The following is a 19,239-nucleotide window of genomic DNA, read 5'->3' as shown; positions in this document are numbered from 1 at the left end:
GGTTTTGAATTAAATATGTTTACAAAATGTCTTTCTGATTTCCTAACTTATAGCTACAAACTAGAATCCTAGAACAGATAAACCAAGTAATGCTAATAGTAAACACATATTCTAGTCATTACACATAATTACAGTTAAACCTTTGTACCTGAGGTGGGATCATAAAACCTCAGTACCATTGCTGCTACAGTGGACTTTCCTGATCCACTTCTTCCTACAACAGCCAACACTGATCCTGCTGGTATGCTGAGGTTAAGCTTGTCAAAAATGACCACATTTGGTCGGTTCGGATAGCAAAATGTAAGATCGTGGAACTCAATATCACCTTTAAAAGCAGTTGGTTTAAGTCCACCTTGTATTGAAAGAGGAAAAAGATAAACATTAAAACCTAAGGATTTTAACGTTAGGTATACATGATTGTTTACATCTAATTCTAATGGGAGAGTTACGATTTAGGTAGGTTATATAAAGTGAGTGTCAAATTAAGTTATTTTTAGAATCGATAGTTTATCACAAGTTTGTTTACATAACTGTTTATGAATCCTATGTTGTTTAGTTCAAAAGTTATGAATTGGTGATTGCTATATTGGCAGTAGAAGTAGACATACAAAACTGGCAAATAGGCCTACATACACTTAGCTGTAGTGGTAGCAAAAATACTGTAGAAGTCACAACCACACTATATAACCATTTTGACTGACTTTGATAAGTAGATAAAGAGGAGTGAGCAACTTGGGCTCAAAGATGGCAATCTAAGAGAGTTTTTTAAACAACAACAAGTCCTAGAGAGAGAAGAGCATCAACAGAATAGAGAAAGAAATAGAAAGAAGAAAGAGAGACAGAGGAAAGACTGGAAACAGAGAGAATAAGAACACAAATTGAGAAAGAAGAAAAATAGAGACTGGAAATAGAAAGAATGAGAGCACAAACTGAGATATTCAAGCTCATCTAACAGTAAGACAGAGGACCAAAGAATGACAATGGGGTCAGTGCCAGCCAACCCAAGTTGCCCAAATTTGATGAACAGAAAGACGACATGGATGCTTTCCTGGTGAGGTATGAAAGATTCTCCCAAAGTCAGAACCGGAACAAAGGTTACTGGGTAGTTTGTCTCAGCCTCCTTCTCACAGGAAAAGGCTGACAAGTGTATTTGAGCCTGACATCAGAATATGCCATGGACTATGACAAATTAAAAGTGGCCTTGCTGAAACGCTATGAACTTACTGAGGAAGGTTTTTGCTGGAAGTTCAGAGAAGTCAAACCTGACACTGGAGAAACTGTATTTAAGTTTGTGGCACATCTAAGGTGATACTTCATAAGGTGAACTGACATGGCCAAGCATGAAGATAGTTTGAAAGACTGGCAGATCTACTAATGTGAGAACAGTTTATGAACATGTGCTCCACTGACATGTTCACTGTTCCTAAAAGAGAGAGCACCAAAAGATGTGGACAAGATGATGAAGCTGGCAGAACAGTATATGGAAGCCCATGGATGGAGTATAACTTGCGAGTCCAAGAATAACTAGTCCAAGTCGAAATAAGGGGTGGCTAACCAGAAGCAGGATGCCACCAAAGGTGACAAGAGGTCAACAGACAAAAGAGAGAAGAGATGCTATGCTTGTCATAAAATGAGGTGCATTTCGAGTGAGTGCAAGTCTGTCACCAACATGTGACTGCAGAAATCTCAACATAAAGCAGCTGGAGCTATCTACAAAGATGGTGCTAGCAAGAAACAAGAAAAGAGTGCTGCTGCTGCCAGAAGAAACAGAATAGAGACAACTAATCAGATTCACCACAAGAAGAAAGTGATATAACCATGATTAAACAGTGCATCATTGATTATCAGCTCATATTAGCAAGTAGGTTAACAGTGCCAGTTTTGATCGGCAAATGTGACAAACATTGAAAGGTGACAACAAACTACAACATGCCAGTAGGTGAAAGCTTTGTTGAGGACAAGTAAGTGAAAGTCCTATGAGACAATGGATGCAGCAGTGAGAACCAGTCTAGTATCTGAAGACCAGATCATGGGCAAGGTTCGTTGTTTGTGCTGATTGATGGGACAGTGAGAAAGTTTCCTACAGCAAGAATAAAGGTGAACACTCCATACTACACGGGGAAACCTTAAGGCCATATGTATGAAGGTACCCATCTACGACTTGGTTATTGGCAATATACCAGACAATAGAAGTTTGGAGGAATCACACAGAAACAAGACTGACAGGGATCTGCAGTCACCACAAGAGATCAAGAAAATAATAGCAAGTGAGACATCAAGCCCTTGCAAGTCTTGAAAAGTGACATCCTGAATGTAGGTTTGCAGGAACTGAAGGAAGCACAGAGAAAGACCCTTCACTACAGAAACTTTGAAATAGTGCCCAGGAGAAAGATAAAGAGGAAAAGGACTTTCAGAACAGAAGACTGGACTAGATCTATCGATGCACTTCTACTGAGGAAGTTAAAAAGATTATAGTACCAACTGAATACCAGACTCAAGTGATGAAGCTGGCTCACAAGTTGATTGTGGAAGGACATCTAGGAGCAAAGAAGATGGCAGACAGAATCATCAGCAACTTCCATTGGCCAGGAGTCATAGGATAGTTGACTAGATTGTGCAGGTTGTGACATCTCCCAAAGGACAGTACCTGGAGGGAAGGTAGCCAAAATACCACTGAGTAAGACGCCTCTCACAGAAGAGTCATTCAGCAGAGTAGCTGTTGATTTGATCCAAGAAGGGTAATCAGTACATGCTGACAGTAGTCAACTATGTAACATGTTACCCAGAAGCCACAGTACTGCCAAAGTTAAAGATGGAGAGAGTAGCAGAAGCCCTCCTGGAAGTATTCTGCAGAGTAGGTTTTCCAAAAGAAGTTTTGAGTGACAGAGGGACCCAGTTTACCTCAGAATTGATGCAAGAGGTGTGCAGACACATCAGCACTAGGCAGCTCTTTACCACTCCATACAACTCCAGATGCAATGGACTTTGTGACAGAGTTAATGGAGTCTTAAAGAGCATGCTGAAGTATATGTGCCAGGAGAGACCACATGACTGGGGACAGGTACCTGTATGCAGTATTATTTGTTTACCGAGAAATTCCACAAGGGAGTACAAGATTTCACCCTCGAGTTACTGTACAGAAAAAAAGAGTAAAAAGTCTGATGCAGACATCGAAATAACCATAGACAGGAGAAAAAATGTCAGAAGTGAGGAACACAATACATTACGTGTTAGACCTCAGAAACTGACTGGAGGAGACCTGTCAACTTGCACAAGAAAGTCCGTGTGCAGCTCAAGGCAGTTAGAAGCAATTCTATGATAAGAAGGACAAGGATAAACATTTCAAGGTCAAACAGAAGATGTTGGTGCTGCTACCCACAGACAACAAAAAATTCACCCTGCAGTGAAGAGTACCTTTTGAAGTGCAGGAAGTGGTCAACAGAATGGACTATAAAGTGAAAGTGGAAGGGATGACCAAGATCTAACATCTGTTGAAGATATACTTTGAAAGAGAACAAGACCTAAATGGTGCAGGTATTGAGGCACAAATGGACATTGCGGGTGAGGCTGTCATAGACACGGAACCAGAAGATGGTGACTTTGTCACAGAAGATTATGACCTACTCGACATAAGACTGCTGGGTGGACCTACAAAAGTTGCTGTGCCAGTACACAGATGTCTTCATAAATAGAACAGGGAATACAGACCTTGTTCAAGACAAGATCAAGACCACAATCAGGGATCCAGTCAAGGTGAAGCCCTACCAAATGCTCTATACTCTGAGAGACCTGATCAAGCATGAAGTCAAGGTAATGTTAGAGGATGGAATTCGACTCCAAACCTACGAGTAACCCAGAAGCTATCATGGCAAAATTAGATGGTGCCAAGTTCTTTACCAAAATTGACTGTAGTAAAGGTTATTGTCAGATCCCAATGGAGACAGAATTTAACAAGAAAACAGCCTTTGTGACACCAGACAAATGCTACCAGTTCAAGAGTATGTTGTTGGGGTTAGTCAACTCATCAGTGACATTCAACTGCATAATGAGGAAAATGTCGCACAAAACCACCAACATCGAGCATTATGTGGACTACATTCTGACCCACACAGCCAGATGGGAAGACCACCTGATAGAAACTCAGAGAGTTGTTTGGGTGAGGGCAGCAGGTCTGTTCATCAGACCATCTAAGTGCTACATTTGCTATTCTGTGCTGGACTTTTTTGGACACAAGGTGGGAGGCTGATAGATAGCTATGGAAGAAGAGAAGTTAACCCACTTACAAGATGCACCAGTGGGATACAATAGAAAGTTCATCCCAAATTATGCTGAAGTTGCTGCCCCACTGATGGACCTGACCAAGAAAGGCCAACCCAACAACGTGAAGTGGGACCAATCACAGCAGATGACAATAAAGAAGTTGAAGAACATGTTAGGAAGTTTGCCAATCCTTAGAATGCCAAACTTCAACAAACTGTTTATTGTTCAGTCCGAAGCTTCAGATATTGTAATTGGAGCAGCACTCCTGTAAGAACATGTTGAAGGAGTGTTTCCCAGGATGTACATCAGTAAAAAGCTGTTGGGTAGTGAGAACTACTCTGTGATTGAATGACAGTATCTGGTCATCATATCTGTCATCTGGAATTTCCAGAACTACCTGTAAGGGAAGGAGTTTATCAACCAGATAAACCATAAGCCTCTTGCATACATCCAGAGGTGCAAAATCGATAGTGCTAGAATCATGAGTTGGACGTTTTAACTCCAGAACTACCAGTTCCACAATGATGCCATCAAAAGGACTGCAAATGTTGGTGCAGACTGGATGAATAGACTTTGTTCATGAACTGAAAACAGTCTTTGTATATAGTATAAAAAAATACTATATATATATTTTTCTTGAAGAGAGGTTTATTGTTAGGTATACACAACTGTTTCAGTTGAATTTTAATGTGTTATGATTTAAATAGTGCACATAGCTCGAGTGTTAAATTAGTTATTTTTAGAATTAATAAATTATCACATCTTTTTTTACTTAATGGTTATGAATCATACATTGTGTAGTTCAATAGTTATGAATTGGTGGTTGTTATATTATTGCATTATGTTACTAGAAACTTCCGAGTTTTTCTTGTTGTTTTAAATGAGTATTACTGCATCATAATATTTAGTAGTGTGTAGAACTTTTTAGATCACTGTTGGAGTGTTAATATGCATCAAAAATGTTGTTCAAAAGATAAATCTAGACTATGTGATTGTGAGTTTAGCCATAAAGAATGTATAGTGGCAATTTTTAAAGTGAAATTATCACAGATTGTATTATAATAACAGGGTAGAGAAGAATAATTCAACTTGTCAAATTGTGTTCTAAAGTAATTGAACCAGCCTACATAGACTTTGACGGAAGAGAGACAATTATTTAAAGCTCTCGATACAACTGTTGTAACCAACATTTATAGTGGTGATTTTATAGTGAAATTGAACTAGCCTGTGTGGACTTTGATGGACAATTATTTAGAACTCTGATTACAACAGTGTAACAATTATTTGTATACATGTTTGACTTGTTTTAATATATTATTTTAAAACAAGTGGACTGTGTACTGTTTGTTTGTTGTTGAAATTTATTGCCAATGAGTCACAGACACCTACTGTAAATAATCCGGCTCATACATATAAAATCTGACATTTAACTGATTAACTTTAAAAATATACAGATTGATTTGTCAATCTGTAATTTTAAAAAATTATCTTACATTCATAATATGCATTATATTATCTTCAAGCATATTTTTTCAGAAAAAAAATGCTACATGAATTATATATTTTAATAGATATACAGTTCTATCAAAGTGCACAATGTATCAACCTAAGTCTAACATTCAATTAATACAGTTTACCAGTAAGAGGTATTGCAGGAGCTCTGTCTACTATCTCCCATAGTCTTGTGGATGCTCCAAGTGCTCTCATTAGCTCCGAGAAGAAAGAACTTAAACCTTAAATTAAAATAAACAACACAATCTCTGTACACAATATATTTATTATTTTCACTTCTGAACATTTTTGCATTTAAGCAAACCAAAAAAATTTGTTTATGCTTTTAAAAGTCTGGTTATTAAAGAAAATACATAGTTTTAGTTTTATTCGTCTCACTGGGGACTCTAATGTCTTGTATGAAAAAAAAGTATATCCCATTCACATGTTTTCTCTTTCATTGAATTTTGCACACAAATATTTGGGGGCTACCTGTGCTAGCCATTCCTAATTATGAAGTGTTAAACAAGAGGAAAGGCAAGTAGTGAACACCACCCACCATCAACTCTAACAGTTCAAAGGTGATGGGGTTTGATCCACGACCTGCAAATTGTGAGTTTTGTGCCCTAACTATCATGCCTTGCTAGGACCGAACTCAAATGATAACTCAATCAATTTTAAGAGAACTACAACAAATTTAAATATGAAATTGAACGAATTTTCTATTCTTATATTTTTTTACAAAATAATGCAAACATAAAATAATAGTTTCTTCTGAACAAAACGGGTATTTCCATGCAGTAAAGACCTTTGCAAAATAATACTTTATTCTCAGCAAACTCTAGCATTTCCAATGGAGATCACCAAATATTAAAATTTCTTAGGAATAAAGTGCAATCACTACAGTGTAATTCCAACATAAAAATATTTTTTTATGAACGAGCTCTCACAACATACCTCCAATGGAGATTCCTACATATGCTGCATACATAAGAAAAGCTGACAAATCGCCAACTGTTAGATGAGCTTCAGTCATCATTAAACCTCCATAGTACAGAACTGTCAAAACTACAAGGTTTCCACAAAAACCTGCCTGAGGAAAATATTCATCAAATGCAGAAATTCTGTCTAGCTTAAAGAACATTGACAAAAAAGTTGTTCTACACACTGGATTCTAGTAATTTCAACATACATGTTTATTGTTATAAAACTGTACTAAATATTAATTAAAAATATTATGTTTGTATATGTACAAAAAAGCACCCTAAAAATTTAAGTTTGTATTAATTTTTTTCTTCTGTATACAGAGGATTGTTTGTTTTGAATTTTGTGCAAAGCTACATGAGGGCTATCTGCACTAGCCGTCCCTAATTTAGCAGTGTAAGACTAGAGGGAAGACAGCTAGTCATCACCATCCACTGCCAACTCTTGGGCTACTCTTTTATCAACAAATAGTGGGATTTACCGTCACATTATAATGCCCCCACGGCTGAAAGGGCCAGCATGTTTGGTGTGATGGAGATTCGAACCTGCGACCCACACATCGCGAGTCGAGCACCCTAACCACCTGGCCATGCCGGGCCCATATACAGAGGAACAAGTTTTTCTTTTATTATCGACCATTTAAATAACTTTCAATAATAATAACACTTATCAATACAATTTTTTACTCTTTAATTCTTGAGTCAATAAAAAAATTTAAGTTTCTTCATTGATAAATACATGTTAGTAACATGTATTATACTGTTAAAAATATGAAGTGTCAAGCAACATGATCCTCAAATTAATCAAAAAATATGACTAAACTTTGATTTTATTGTTTTTCTTTAATTTAAGGCATTACATATAACATAAGATGAATGTTGCTTACTTCGAAACACACAAATGCAAAAATAGTTTAAATAATTTCTTACAGATCCAAAGAAAATGGCTCGAGCAAGAGATTCTTTTTTAGTTAATTGTAGAATTACACTAATTTTTTTCCCATAACGATGACTTTCCTGTTCTTCTTGTGCAAAAGCCCTCACAGTTCGAATGTTTGAAATGTATTCCTCTGCCACCTGTGTTATTAAATTTAAAAAAAATTTAAAATTGTTGGTAGAGCTTTATTCTTCAACAAAATATTTTTAAGAACAAAATTTAAAATTTTACATTAAGAAATAAATCCTCTATCTGAAAATAAAAAACAACTTACATGATAATATGCAATATCTTTTTATTTTTTCTGCAAGCTTTTGACTTTATGTTGCAGTCTTCTTTAGGCTCAACTGAATGAAGAGTGAAATGTAACTAACATACATTATTGTACAAATTAAAAAATAACATTACAATGAAATCAAATTACGACAATTCATACCAGATATAAAATTAAGTACTTAAAGATTAATAAATATAAAAATTACACCCTCTTCCCTCAAAAATAAATCAAGTTATGTGTATCAGATACATTTAGGTGAATTTCTTTGTTACCACACTCCCTCTTCATGTTATAGCTGGTCCATTCTTTATCTCTTGCTTTAGATACTAAGACAGAATCTGTAGATTTCTGAAACATTTATCTACATGCCTTTCTGTTATAAATATACAATGTTGTTCATCTTAAATGCCATTTTCCTTTTTATTGTCAAACTTCTATATATTATAGTGTGTGATTCAAGTTTTGTTCCAGCATTCCGAAGCATAGATGGGTAAAGTTGATTTTTCAGAAATTCCAAATCTTAAGTTATAACACTGCACTTTTATCTTTTTCTATATTTTAATCTTGTTTCACCAACATAGTTCTTACTGTAGCTACACATTAAACAACATAGTACTCTTTCCTTTTTGTGAATTGTAAAGTTTTTAGTTTTGCTAGTAAACTTCATATTTGTTTTGGACTTGTAACCTACTTTGTAGTTTTTTTTGGATAAATCCTCTTCAATTTTTCATTTATTCCAGACATGTTTGGTTAATGAGTTAAGTTGGTACTTTATTTATTTGTGGCAATAGTTTGTTGAAAGTTGCTGGCTTTTGGATGACCACTAATAAAAAATTTCATTGATGTTATGTAACAATTTTTCTTTGTATCATGTTGTCAAACTCGGCATTCAGTTATGCCTGCTTTTGTCTTCTTTGACGGTTGATAACTTCATTAAAAAGGCTGAAACTGAACAAGTGAGAGACAGGCTGCACAAATGGTGGTTAGAAATGGTAAGATTAATTTACAAATTGGCTATATTTTAAACTGATTTTTATTTGGTTTTGACATATGGTGACTTCTCAAAAAAACGATGTACAAAGTTTCAAAGATTGAAGGAATAGAAACTATCCACATATCTAATGTCCTACTAGTCCTACCCTAAAACAACTCAGGTAAATGTTGTGTAACCTGAATATAATTTTAATTAAAAGTTCTTAGCTTTATTTCAGATATGAACAGTTGTAATCTAATTTCAAAGTATTGTGTAATGTACAGTTGTTGCTGACAGTCTAAAATAATGCAAGTATATCACATGTATATTGTACACATCATATTCTTTACTGTAATATCCATTTACATTTCAAAGCTTGATTTAGTTGAATCCAAAGGAGAGCACAGCATGCACCTGAAAACTCACACAGAAAAAAATCCATAATGGACAAATTAAGACCAATAAGAAAAAACAATCTGCCTTCTAACATGATTTGTATCTCAGATAAGAAGCCTTTTGGTTTCCAATTCTTTGCTAGCTTCCAATCCATAACTTTAAAATTTTTGTATTGATATATAAATAGCATATGAGATACACTTTTGTCTCTCTTAGTTCAGTATAGCTGACAAGTTCCAATATTGAATAAAATGCCTTCTGGGCAGTAAATTGTGGAAAACAAGATAGATCTGAAATTCTATTTTTAAACATCTCTCATTTGAAATACATATTTAGAAAAAAATCTGGCAGTCTGACATAATTTTTAGTTTCAAACTGTAACAATCACTGCTTACAATAAACACAGAAATGCCAAGTTCTATAGTTCATATTCCATGCTACATAACTAAAAGCTTTGTTTTCTTATCTATGTACAGAGATATTTACATACAAAAACATTATATTACCAAGTGCATGTGTATTATATTATGGGTGATGCAAAAGTCATATATTACCATGATATTTTTTTAGTTTTGTCCTTACTATGATTTTTTTAAGTCTTGTTTGTGTTTCATTATTTCTTTTTCTTTGTTACAATAATCGGATGGGATATCATTAGCTTCCAAGAGCGTGTGTAATTGATCATGTTAAGAAATTGTGTCATAATATCAATGGTGCTCAATTTGAACAGCTGTAAGAGCAGAACTTATAAAAATCACGATGGTGGATGACTTATGACCTTTGCTTTACCATAGACATGTTTTGCCACATGCAAGTGGTTATTATAGAGAAAAAATTTGAAATCACTTTTGGTGGACATATAGGGCTATACTTATACATGTACTAAATGACAATTATATCAATGTATTCAGTTACTTTTCAAGATTTTTTTTAATTCTTGAGATGAATAATTTTAATGTGATAATGAATATTAATTACTAATGAGAGCAAGCTACATATTTAAAGCAAAACTACAAACTGACCTGATAATAAATAAAACTAATTAATTATACTTTTCTTACATTCTTATTCATAAAGATTAGAATGCACCGTTTCATCAGTTAGGTACCCTCACTGTTAATGATATTTTTGGCTGTAAACCTCATAATATCTCACAAGGTTTGGCCAACTTAGGAAATATAGTTAGTCCTAAATCTATATACTAAGCTAACAATACAAAGCAGTCTCTATAATAAAAGTATAATAATACAAATATAAAAAGATAAGATTAAACTTAGATATATTAATTCATTGACTGCTGATTTTCTGTATAGTACAGTCTGCTTCCAGCAGTTGAATACAAGTGTGCTGTATACAGTGTATGGCTTGCAAAAATTCTGTGCACTTTTAAAGGAGCTGCAGTCAAAGGGTTAAACATACCAACTAAAAACATTGATGAAAGTAATAATAAAGAAATAATACATTATACTTTCTTAAGAAAAACATAAACACTGGGTACTGTCATAGATTTAATGATGTACAAAGTAAATGTGCTACTTACCAAATATCTGATTGATGTGGATCTCAGTTTTGGTACATACTAAATTATTTTTTCTGGCTATATTTATAAAACAAGCAGTAATAAAGTGACATTAAGATAGCTTACCTGTGTGGAATCTGCAAGTGAGTCCTGAAGAGCTTTAGTTATATTACGCAAGTATCGACCATAAACAATAGCAAGACCAGCTACTGGAGGAACAGTAACCAAGCCTACGAGGGCTAGTTCTGGAGATGTATACACCTAAAACAGAAACTTCTGAATTGCATAGGAATGACTATTTGAAACAAATAAGAATAATTAGTATCCATATTCTAGAAATAAAAAAGCATTGTAAGTTTATTTTAGCTTATCTTGTACAATTATCTGTATCTACATCACACCATTATCCAACTGATACTTATAAGTGAAAAGGTATTTCAGCAAGAGTTTTCTTAAGAACAGGAATATTTATTAATAGTAATGTTTTGCACTTCTTAACCTTGTTAAAAGAACAAGTATCTGTTTCAGGCTTAAAAGTTAGAAGCTTTCAAATAAAACATAAAAGTACATAAAAGGTACAATAAGTTAAAAAAATTGTTTACCATCATTGATATTCCAGCTACAACAGAGACAGATGACCTAAGTCCATCAGAGATATTCATTGTTATTGACCAACCTACTAATGATGTATCTGCTGAAAGACGGTTAATGATTTCGCCTGTCTTGGTTCTGTCAAAGAATGCAACTTCCTGTTTAAGTACTGAATCATAAAGTATTCTTCTCAGTCTATTAATAACTCTTTGTCCTAAAAAACAAAATAAAAATAGTTTTATGCAATTTTTACAAAAATTTATTTTATTTAAACTAGGCACTAGTTAAAAATAAATAAAACACATTTTCCTATAGGTAAACTTAGCAAAACAAAAATCACATTTATATCCATCATTACATTGGAAGAGTAAGAAATAATGTCTTGACAACCTTTGCCATGAGTTTTTGTTCTTTCCATATTTCCAGTACATCATAAAATGATGTACTTCATACTGTTCTTGAACTTTTAACAAGCGTTATGAAATCCTACTAAATTAATAGGAAATACCTATGTGAATGCACAGGCTCAATAGGGCATCTACCCACACGATGTTGCTTTGAAAGCCATTCTTACACAGACTATTGGATGTATGGAGCATGGCACAGAAAGTGTCCTTCAAGTAATAAACATGTATTTGAATTATATAATTGACAACACAAAAGTACGTTTCAAATGTGCTACTGTATCTCTGAAATGCAATTAATGAGAATCCACACATTTAATGGAAAAAATGAGCAGAAATCAGCAACTATAACGATCAGAGAAAATAAACATGATGTAAAGAGAAATCTGCCAGGTTTAAGCCAAAAAAAATTAAAAGAGGTATTTATTTGTGCAAACATATTGCAATGGATTTATGTCGGAAGCTTTCAACCCTCAATTACTTTGTAGTCTAAGGAGAAGTAGAGAATCATGTGGAATAAGCCCAGCCACATCACAACAAACCTGTAAGGTTGCTTAAAAAACAAAATAGGTCAGAAAACTTTCCGAAACTACATGAAAAAAGGAGAAGAGGCAAAAAAAATGGAGCAAAATGACAAGACAATTTCAACCCAGAATACAAAGTGCCATGTAGTCTTCTAATATCCTAGGGAAGTAGAGCAATGACTTTTACTAAGTTAATTACTAAAAGACAGCCCTATACACACCAAGTGGACATATAATAGAGTCCTCCATACTAAAGCTTTGAGGTGATTGTAGTTGAGTGTAGATCCTGCTCAAGATACTTTCCCAACAAGGCAAATCACAATTCAACAGGGAAGATTCATCAAAGAAAGTGTTAGGCCAATTTGGGAAACCAACCCATTGATATTGATTAATGATATGAGAAAATTTAACTTCAAAAGTCATTTATCATTTCCCTTGAATTCCAAACCTCGAGAAAAACAAGAGGTATTTTGAACCTGTAAGTAGAATAAGGAAAAAAAAAAGTAGCTTCTAGTAGTTGGTTTAAAATCTATATATCTTTCCAGATTACATCTTTTAATAGATACCTAGAAGCAACAGTAGGAGACAATGAAATGATATGTCTGATATGTAGTTATCCAGACTTCATGTTTCAGATCACTATTGAAAATAAAGTGCAAGAAAGAAAGCTTATGTCATTTAAGAATATCACATACAGTTCATTGTTTAAATGAAGGGGAGAGGGGAAAACAACCTGTAACACACAAAACAGAAGGGCTCAGCACACTCAAATAGCAATGAAGCTAATAGACAGGATAAAGAAACTTGTTCACACACCCAAGTGAAAATGATCTACAGAAATGGAGAGGAGAAAACATTTCATCACCTTTCATAGCTTCCCAAGTCCCAGAAGGAAGGAACAAGTAACCAGGATTACACATTTTACAGAATGTATTAACAACTGTCTGATTGAGGATTAACATAGGTGAGTAAAAGAAAAAGGTCATAATAGATTCTCTGAGATGGTAAAAAGTCAAAGATTGAAAACAAAAGAAAAAGGTAAAATAATGGAACCCGAGAAATATAGTGATATTAAAATCAAATGAAAGAAACAGAAGATGTGACAAATCTTGAAGTAAAAAGGAGACAAGATCCAATATGATATGATAATCCATAAGAAAACAGTCTATATAACAGAAGTCTAGTAGCCAAGATATAGAACAGGATGAAACTGTGAAAAAAAAGGGGTGGGGAGAGAAAAGTAGTAGCAAGGTTGTATACAGAAAGGAATACCCTGTCTCAACATTTATAATCTTTCACTATGACTGAATACTATGAAGATTGAAGGAAAAAGAGGTTTATGTTGACAGACTAAGGACTTGGTAAAAAAAAAAAAAATTACTCCTCTCACAGAGAACTCACAAAAGTCATGAGGGAGATGTTTAAGAAATACCCAAACAGATAAGAAACTTGTTAAGTCAGAGGTGAGACTTTTCAACCATAATACTACACCAAATCTTAGTTGTAAGCACCAGAGTATGGCAGTTATCTACTCAGAAATTCAAATCAGCTAGTACCAGCCAGTTATCCATATAAATATGGTTGTCTTTTATCTAGGTACATAGCCAAGTGATAAAATAAAAAATGGTTTAGGTGAACACATAAGGAGTCATTGCTAATCTTTGAGAAAGAATACACACTGTTGTGTAGTTCTATCATACATAATATAACTAATGTAAATGAGGATGATTAATAACTATTATAGGTCTCTACGTTAGTGCACATAATACTATTTCACCTCCATTTTTCTGTTTGATATTTCTATTATACAGCATAATTATTTATATCGTTGTATTAAGATAATACCTGAATAATTCATCAAATAGACTCGACCAAAATTTGCTGCTCCACCAACAAAAAAAACCACAGCAAGTATTTGGCAAATTAAAGTAAGCTTTTCTTTCATTTCACTTGGTGAACTGGTGTATATAATGTCAATTATCTTCCCCAAGCAAAAAGGAAAAGCCATGGTGACAGCACTAGAAACAATGAGTAAAATTACAGCCCCTGAAAGACAAAGAAAGAAGCCAGGGTGAACAAAAAAAAAACTCATAAATTTTCTGAAAAGTCATTAACATAAACATATTGCTATAAACATTATTTCAAAAAGTGCAAGCTGTTGCACATGTACTTTAAAGTCCACATGAATTAAACTATTTATGACAATTTGCATTTAATTTTATTTACAATGACATCAACCTAATTTTAGACATTTAGAATAAAGAGTACAAAAAAGTTATAATTTAAAAACAACAGGTTACTTTTCAAAGAGGCCACTAAGTGTTACTTGAATGTAAACATATGTGCACCACCTATACAAAGTATCAATAAAAAATAAGCTATGTCAGACTACATGCATTTGCACTAATTGTACAGTACCTAACCAGCTGTGTACAGGCTTATTTTATACTTGTAAATCCTTTTGACAAGCATACCAATACTGATATAAACATACAGAAAAACTAGACAAATGCCAGTTATAATGTTTTAAGTCAAAAATGGATAATGGTAGTTGCATACAAATTTCACAAGAAAAATAACTATCTAAATAACAGAGTACAGGTTGTTAAAATATACCAAAAGAAACTATGATATTTTCCATAATATGTTACAGTGAAAAAAAACACCTAAAACAGAAATTTCCCACTAAAAACTAAACATGGCACACTAATGTTTGGGACAGAGTGAAAATTCAAGTAGAAAATAGTTTTAAATGTAATGTGCTAAATCAATTTTATATGCAAATTCCAATGCAATATTACTAATGAGTAATGAACCTCAAATACTTTTAATGTAGATCATTTAAACTTATGTAATATGAATAACAACTTGCTTGATGAATTGACCTTTAAAATACAAAACCTTTTATATTCTTTTACAGTAATTTTCACTTTATTTTTAAATGCTCACCATCAAAATAACTTAAATCTTGAGACTAAAAATAAACATTGGCTATAATTATGTTTTATTTTCTTTTTTTCCATACCTGTTAACCTCCATTTTTCTGGTTTGGCTAACTGAAGAAGTCTTTTTAGTTCTGATGGTGGAATGAATTTTATTGGGACACTTGGTATAGACTTTTGGGTCAAAAACCTACATATTAATGTTCCAATTTTCAGACAATTATTACTCTGATTTAAAGCAACTGGTTTCCTTAGTGCACACCAGTGAAACTTTGGTGCAGATATATTGGGACCCGAGTTGTGAAAATGTCTTATAAAGGAATTTCTGTGCACTCTTCTAAAACTTCCTTTTGGAGCTAAGAATGGAAGCTTAGAAGAAAAATGAAGGAAATGCATCATAATAAATATAATCTATTATATTCAGCTCTTTATAACATTGATGGATGCATAATGTACATTACTTGGAACATCAGAATTTCACAATGTAACCTTTAACAGGAACCTGCAATTAGAAAACAATTATAAATATATTTAATTTTACAATACACTTAAACTATATCTTTATAGATCACTTAAGTCAGAAAATACTCATAATCGTTTAAGTCCATGCATGAAATTCAACAAGCAAAAAATTCAAACAAGTATTTTTCCCCTTACATTATTTTGGTTAAAAAAGAATCACCTAAAATGCATGTAACAGAAACCATTTATATAAATAAATGTCAATATACATATATGTTTCCACATTTCATCATCAATCATGACCACACTTGACACAGTAATACAGAATGATATGAGGAAGGTCATGAGAGGGGGGAACCTCCCATCTAATTTCATATTGACAGAATTCTTGAAAACAGTGTCTTTCTTTTCGGGGAACTGGTATTTTTCTATACTTTTTGTGTACCAATACTTATCAGTATTAAACACCATCTTGTGATCTCACATAAAATAGTTTTTATTAGCTGGAGTACCTATTGGTTGGACTGGTGAAATAAAAACTTTTTCTTTCTTAACATAATAAACATTAAAAGTGCAATAAAAATGCATATAGGTACAAATACTATTGTTCTACTGTTAAGTCGAATTATCCATAAATCAATTTTTTTGTCTTAGTAACATTAATGATATTGATAGGGTCATATTTATGGGTATTTCTAGTGGTATTGAGGTTGGTGAGGTACAAAAGAATGATTTGTATCAATTATTAATATTGGTCTGTGAGAAAATATTTGGCAAATGACCTTTAATTATGTTAAGTGTACGTTAACGCATTTGAGTGACCATAATTTGTAACACACATTTAAATTTAATATACATGGAAACCCACTCACTAGCGTAACTGAAGAAAAATGATCTTAGAATAGTGGTGGATAAGTCTCAAGCAAGCAGTGGTGACCAATTCATATCGACCAACTCTCGTGACAAGGTTTGTGTCAGGGACAAGTTTTACCGTTATACTTTACCCGCCACACAGTTAATCTTTTTTGTATTTAGTTATTTTAAATACAACTTTAAAATTAATGTGTCATCGCCGCTACATAAGGCTAAAACATCAATGTTGCACTAGGAATATATATTACGCAAGCATAAGTACGCAAATTTAATAAAAATATACCTTCAAGTTCAATGTGGTAAACTACAAATGCAGGCTAAATATAATATCAGAGGTCGCGGTAACTTTTATAAATTGGGTATTTTTAAACACATGCTTTCGAAAAATCTGCATTTTCAACCATAATGCTTAATTTTTTTTACATATTATATCAACATAGTTAATTTCCGATTTAATAGTATTTCAGATAAACTATGATGCAAACACTAATGCGTCACCTACAGCACCTGACGCATAACACCATGCACATGCGCTATATTATGTAAGATAGTAGTTAAGCTCGTGCACTGTTGAACGCTTAGAAAAGATGAAAGATTTATTCAATTATCAAACACTTGTTGGAACGGTACATTGCACACTTTTCCAGCTGTTTTATTCCAGAAAATTCAGTATTGTGTTATATGTTCTAAAGCGATTTTACGACTGTTGGAGCCTTACGTGTTATAACAACGCAGTTACCCAAATACCTTGTAACCAACCAAGGGAAACGAATAATCAGAATTGTTTATTCGGATAACGCGTACTTAGCCAAAGTCAAAACATTGTATTTTGGGCATTCTTAAACAAGTGTAAAGTAACCTCAATTTAACTTATAGTCAAACGATCTAAAAAATAGAATAAAGTCACTTCATTTTGTAAAATAACATTTTTTATAAACATAACTTTATCATTCAAAGTTTGAAAACCATTACGGAACGAATAAATTATAAAACTAGATAGTCTTATGATAATATAGTACTATCGTGTTAACAACACTTAACTTTTACACACCACAAAATGAAATGATTTATTTTAACGATGACGGTGTGATACCCGTCCATTTTTTAAAAGTTAGCTGTGCAACATTGTAACTAAATTTTTTAATGAAAGAAAATAAACTTTACTATAATAATATAGTATTTTGGATTTAAAATATTGACCTTATAGTAAAAAAATAGTTAAATTAACGTCAATATAGTTCGTGATATAAAAGTTTTAATTAATATAGCTTTAATTTTCAAAGTTTAAAACTCAATAGAAAATCATGAACCACGATACATATATATTGTGGTTTACAAGATAATTAACAATTGTTAATTCAAAAAGAAGAATAGGGATCGTCAAAAAGTACAGAAGCAAGATGAATCAAAATACAAAGATTATATTTTCAAGCCTATAACTAGAGACTCTAAAGAGAGTAAACAAACTAGGCTGGAAAGATATTGTCTACATTATTTTCTCAAGCTAGAAATCCCTACTTTGACTCCACTAAAATGGATAAGTACTGTAGGCATGGAGTCAAAATAGATATCTGTAGCTTGAGAAAATAATGTAGACAGCATATTTCCAGCCTAGTTTGTTTACTCTCTTTTGAGTCTCTAGTTGTAGGCTTGAAAATATAATCTTTGTATTTTGATTCATTTTGCTTTGGTACTTTTCTTTATTCTTCCCTATTTACCCTTTTTAAATTAAAAATTGTTAATTACCTTGTAAGTCATACAATAACCCAGTCTAATCAGATAACAACAGTTTTATTGTGGTGAACACTGTTTAAATTCTTAACTGGGGAGGGGCCTAACAAAAAAGTTAATTCACAACTTGTAATCAAACTTCTACTGCTTTTGGATATACACCTCTGGTAATATAAATACAAACTGTAAAAACACTTCATCATATCACTTTTTCAAGTAAATGCTGTACCTAAATAGGTAAAACATAAATTATCAATAAACATATAAGGAAACAGGCAAGTACTGATAAACAGAATCTAAGCATATTCCAATACATAAAATCATATAAGCAAAACAGTAGCATGAACAGAAAAAAAAAAGGGCTGATGGAAATCAAGACGGAATATTACAGCACTCTGCCAAATTCATTTCTAAATAAATGATCTAAATCAGTGTTTCTCAACAACCTTATCGACCTATGGGATTTCATGAAAACAAACAAAAACAGGCAAAATATCAGGTTTTTTTTTTGGTATTTCGATTTCAGCAGTCTGTGATAGTTTAGGGAGGCATCAAGCTGGACCCAAGTGTCAAAAAGGGTGAGACACACTGATTTACATAACTAGTCTGACATGTAACCTGTATATAGCTATGGTAAAGAAACAAACTATGATACAGTTACGACAGCGGAAGTCGCGTTATGCTAGAAGCATGCGCGCTGGAGTTTCTTGAATTATCGAGGAACCCTCCGAATGTCCGAGTGTTTGCTAGACGCCCTCTTTCTTAGTATATAAGCCTGGTGAGAAAAACCAGCGGGATTGAAGATAGAGATAATTAAGTCAAGCGAACAGTAGGCACCGTAAGTAAAGTGTGTGAATCACTGTGATTTATAGGGTG

The 19,239-nt window shown here is 33.3% G+C and overlaps 1 protein-coding gene across 5 annotated transcripts in view; it reads right to left on the bottom strand.

Annotated features, from left to right (window-relative positions):
* Positions 1-19,239, bottom strand: part of LOC106465801 (ATP-binding cassette sub-family B member 10, mitochondrial-like) — a 38,748-nt gene that overhangs the window by 14,236 nt on the left and 5,273 nt on the right. For 3 of the 5 annotated variants that reach the window (XM_022393743.1, XM_022393742.1, XM_022393744.1), the window contains exons 2-9: positions 15,381-15,799; positions 14,201-14,401; positions 11,439-11,641; positions 10,963-11,097; positions 7,665-7,811; positions 6,709-6,844; positions 5,898-5,993; positions 149-352 (exon numbers count right to left, since the gene is read on the bottom strand). In XM_022393743.1, coding sequence (XP_022249451.1) covers positions 149-352; positions 5,898-5,993; positions 6,709-6,844; positions 7,665-7,811; positions 10,963-11,097; positions 11,439-11,641; positions 14,201-14,401; positions 15,381-15,696 — 1,438 coding nt within the window. In that variant the 5' untranslated portion in view covers positions 15,697-15,799. Of the gene's footprint in view, positions 1-148; positions 353-5,897; positions 5,994-6,708; positions 6,845-7,664; positions 7,812-10,962; positions 11,098-11,438; positions 11,642-14,200; positions 14,402-15,380; positions 15,800-16,631; positions 16,834-16,915; positions 17,526-19,239 lie in introns of those variants that run through there. The other 2 variants (XM_013926034.2, XM_022393745.1) reach the window with 2 other exon arrangements.

Source organism: Limulus polyphemus, unplaced genomic scaffold (genome assembly GCF_000517525.1).
Source record: "Limulus polyphemus unplaced genomic scaffold, Limulus_polyphemus-2.1.2 Scaffold2055, whole genome shotgun sequence".
NCBI lineage: Eukaryota > Metazoa > Arthropoda > Merostomata > Xiphosura > Limulidae > Limulus > Limulus polyphemus.
This window is presented reverse-complemented; position numbering and strand designations above follow the sequence as displayed.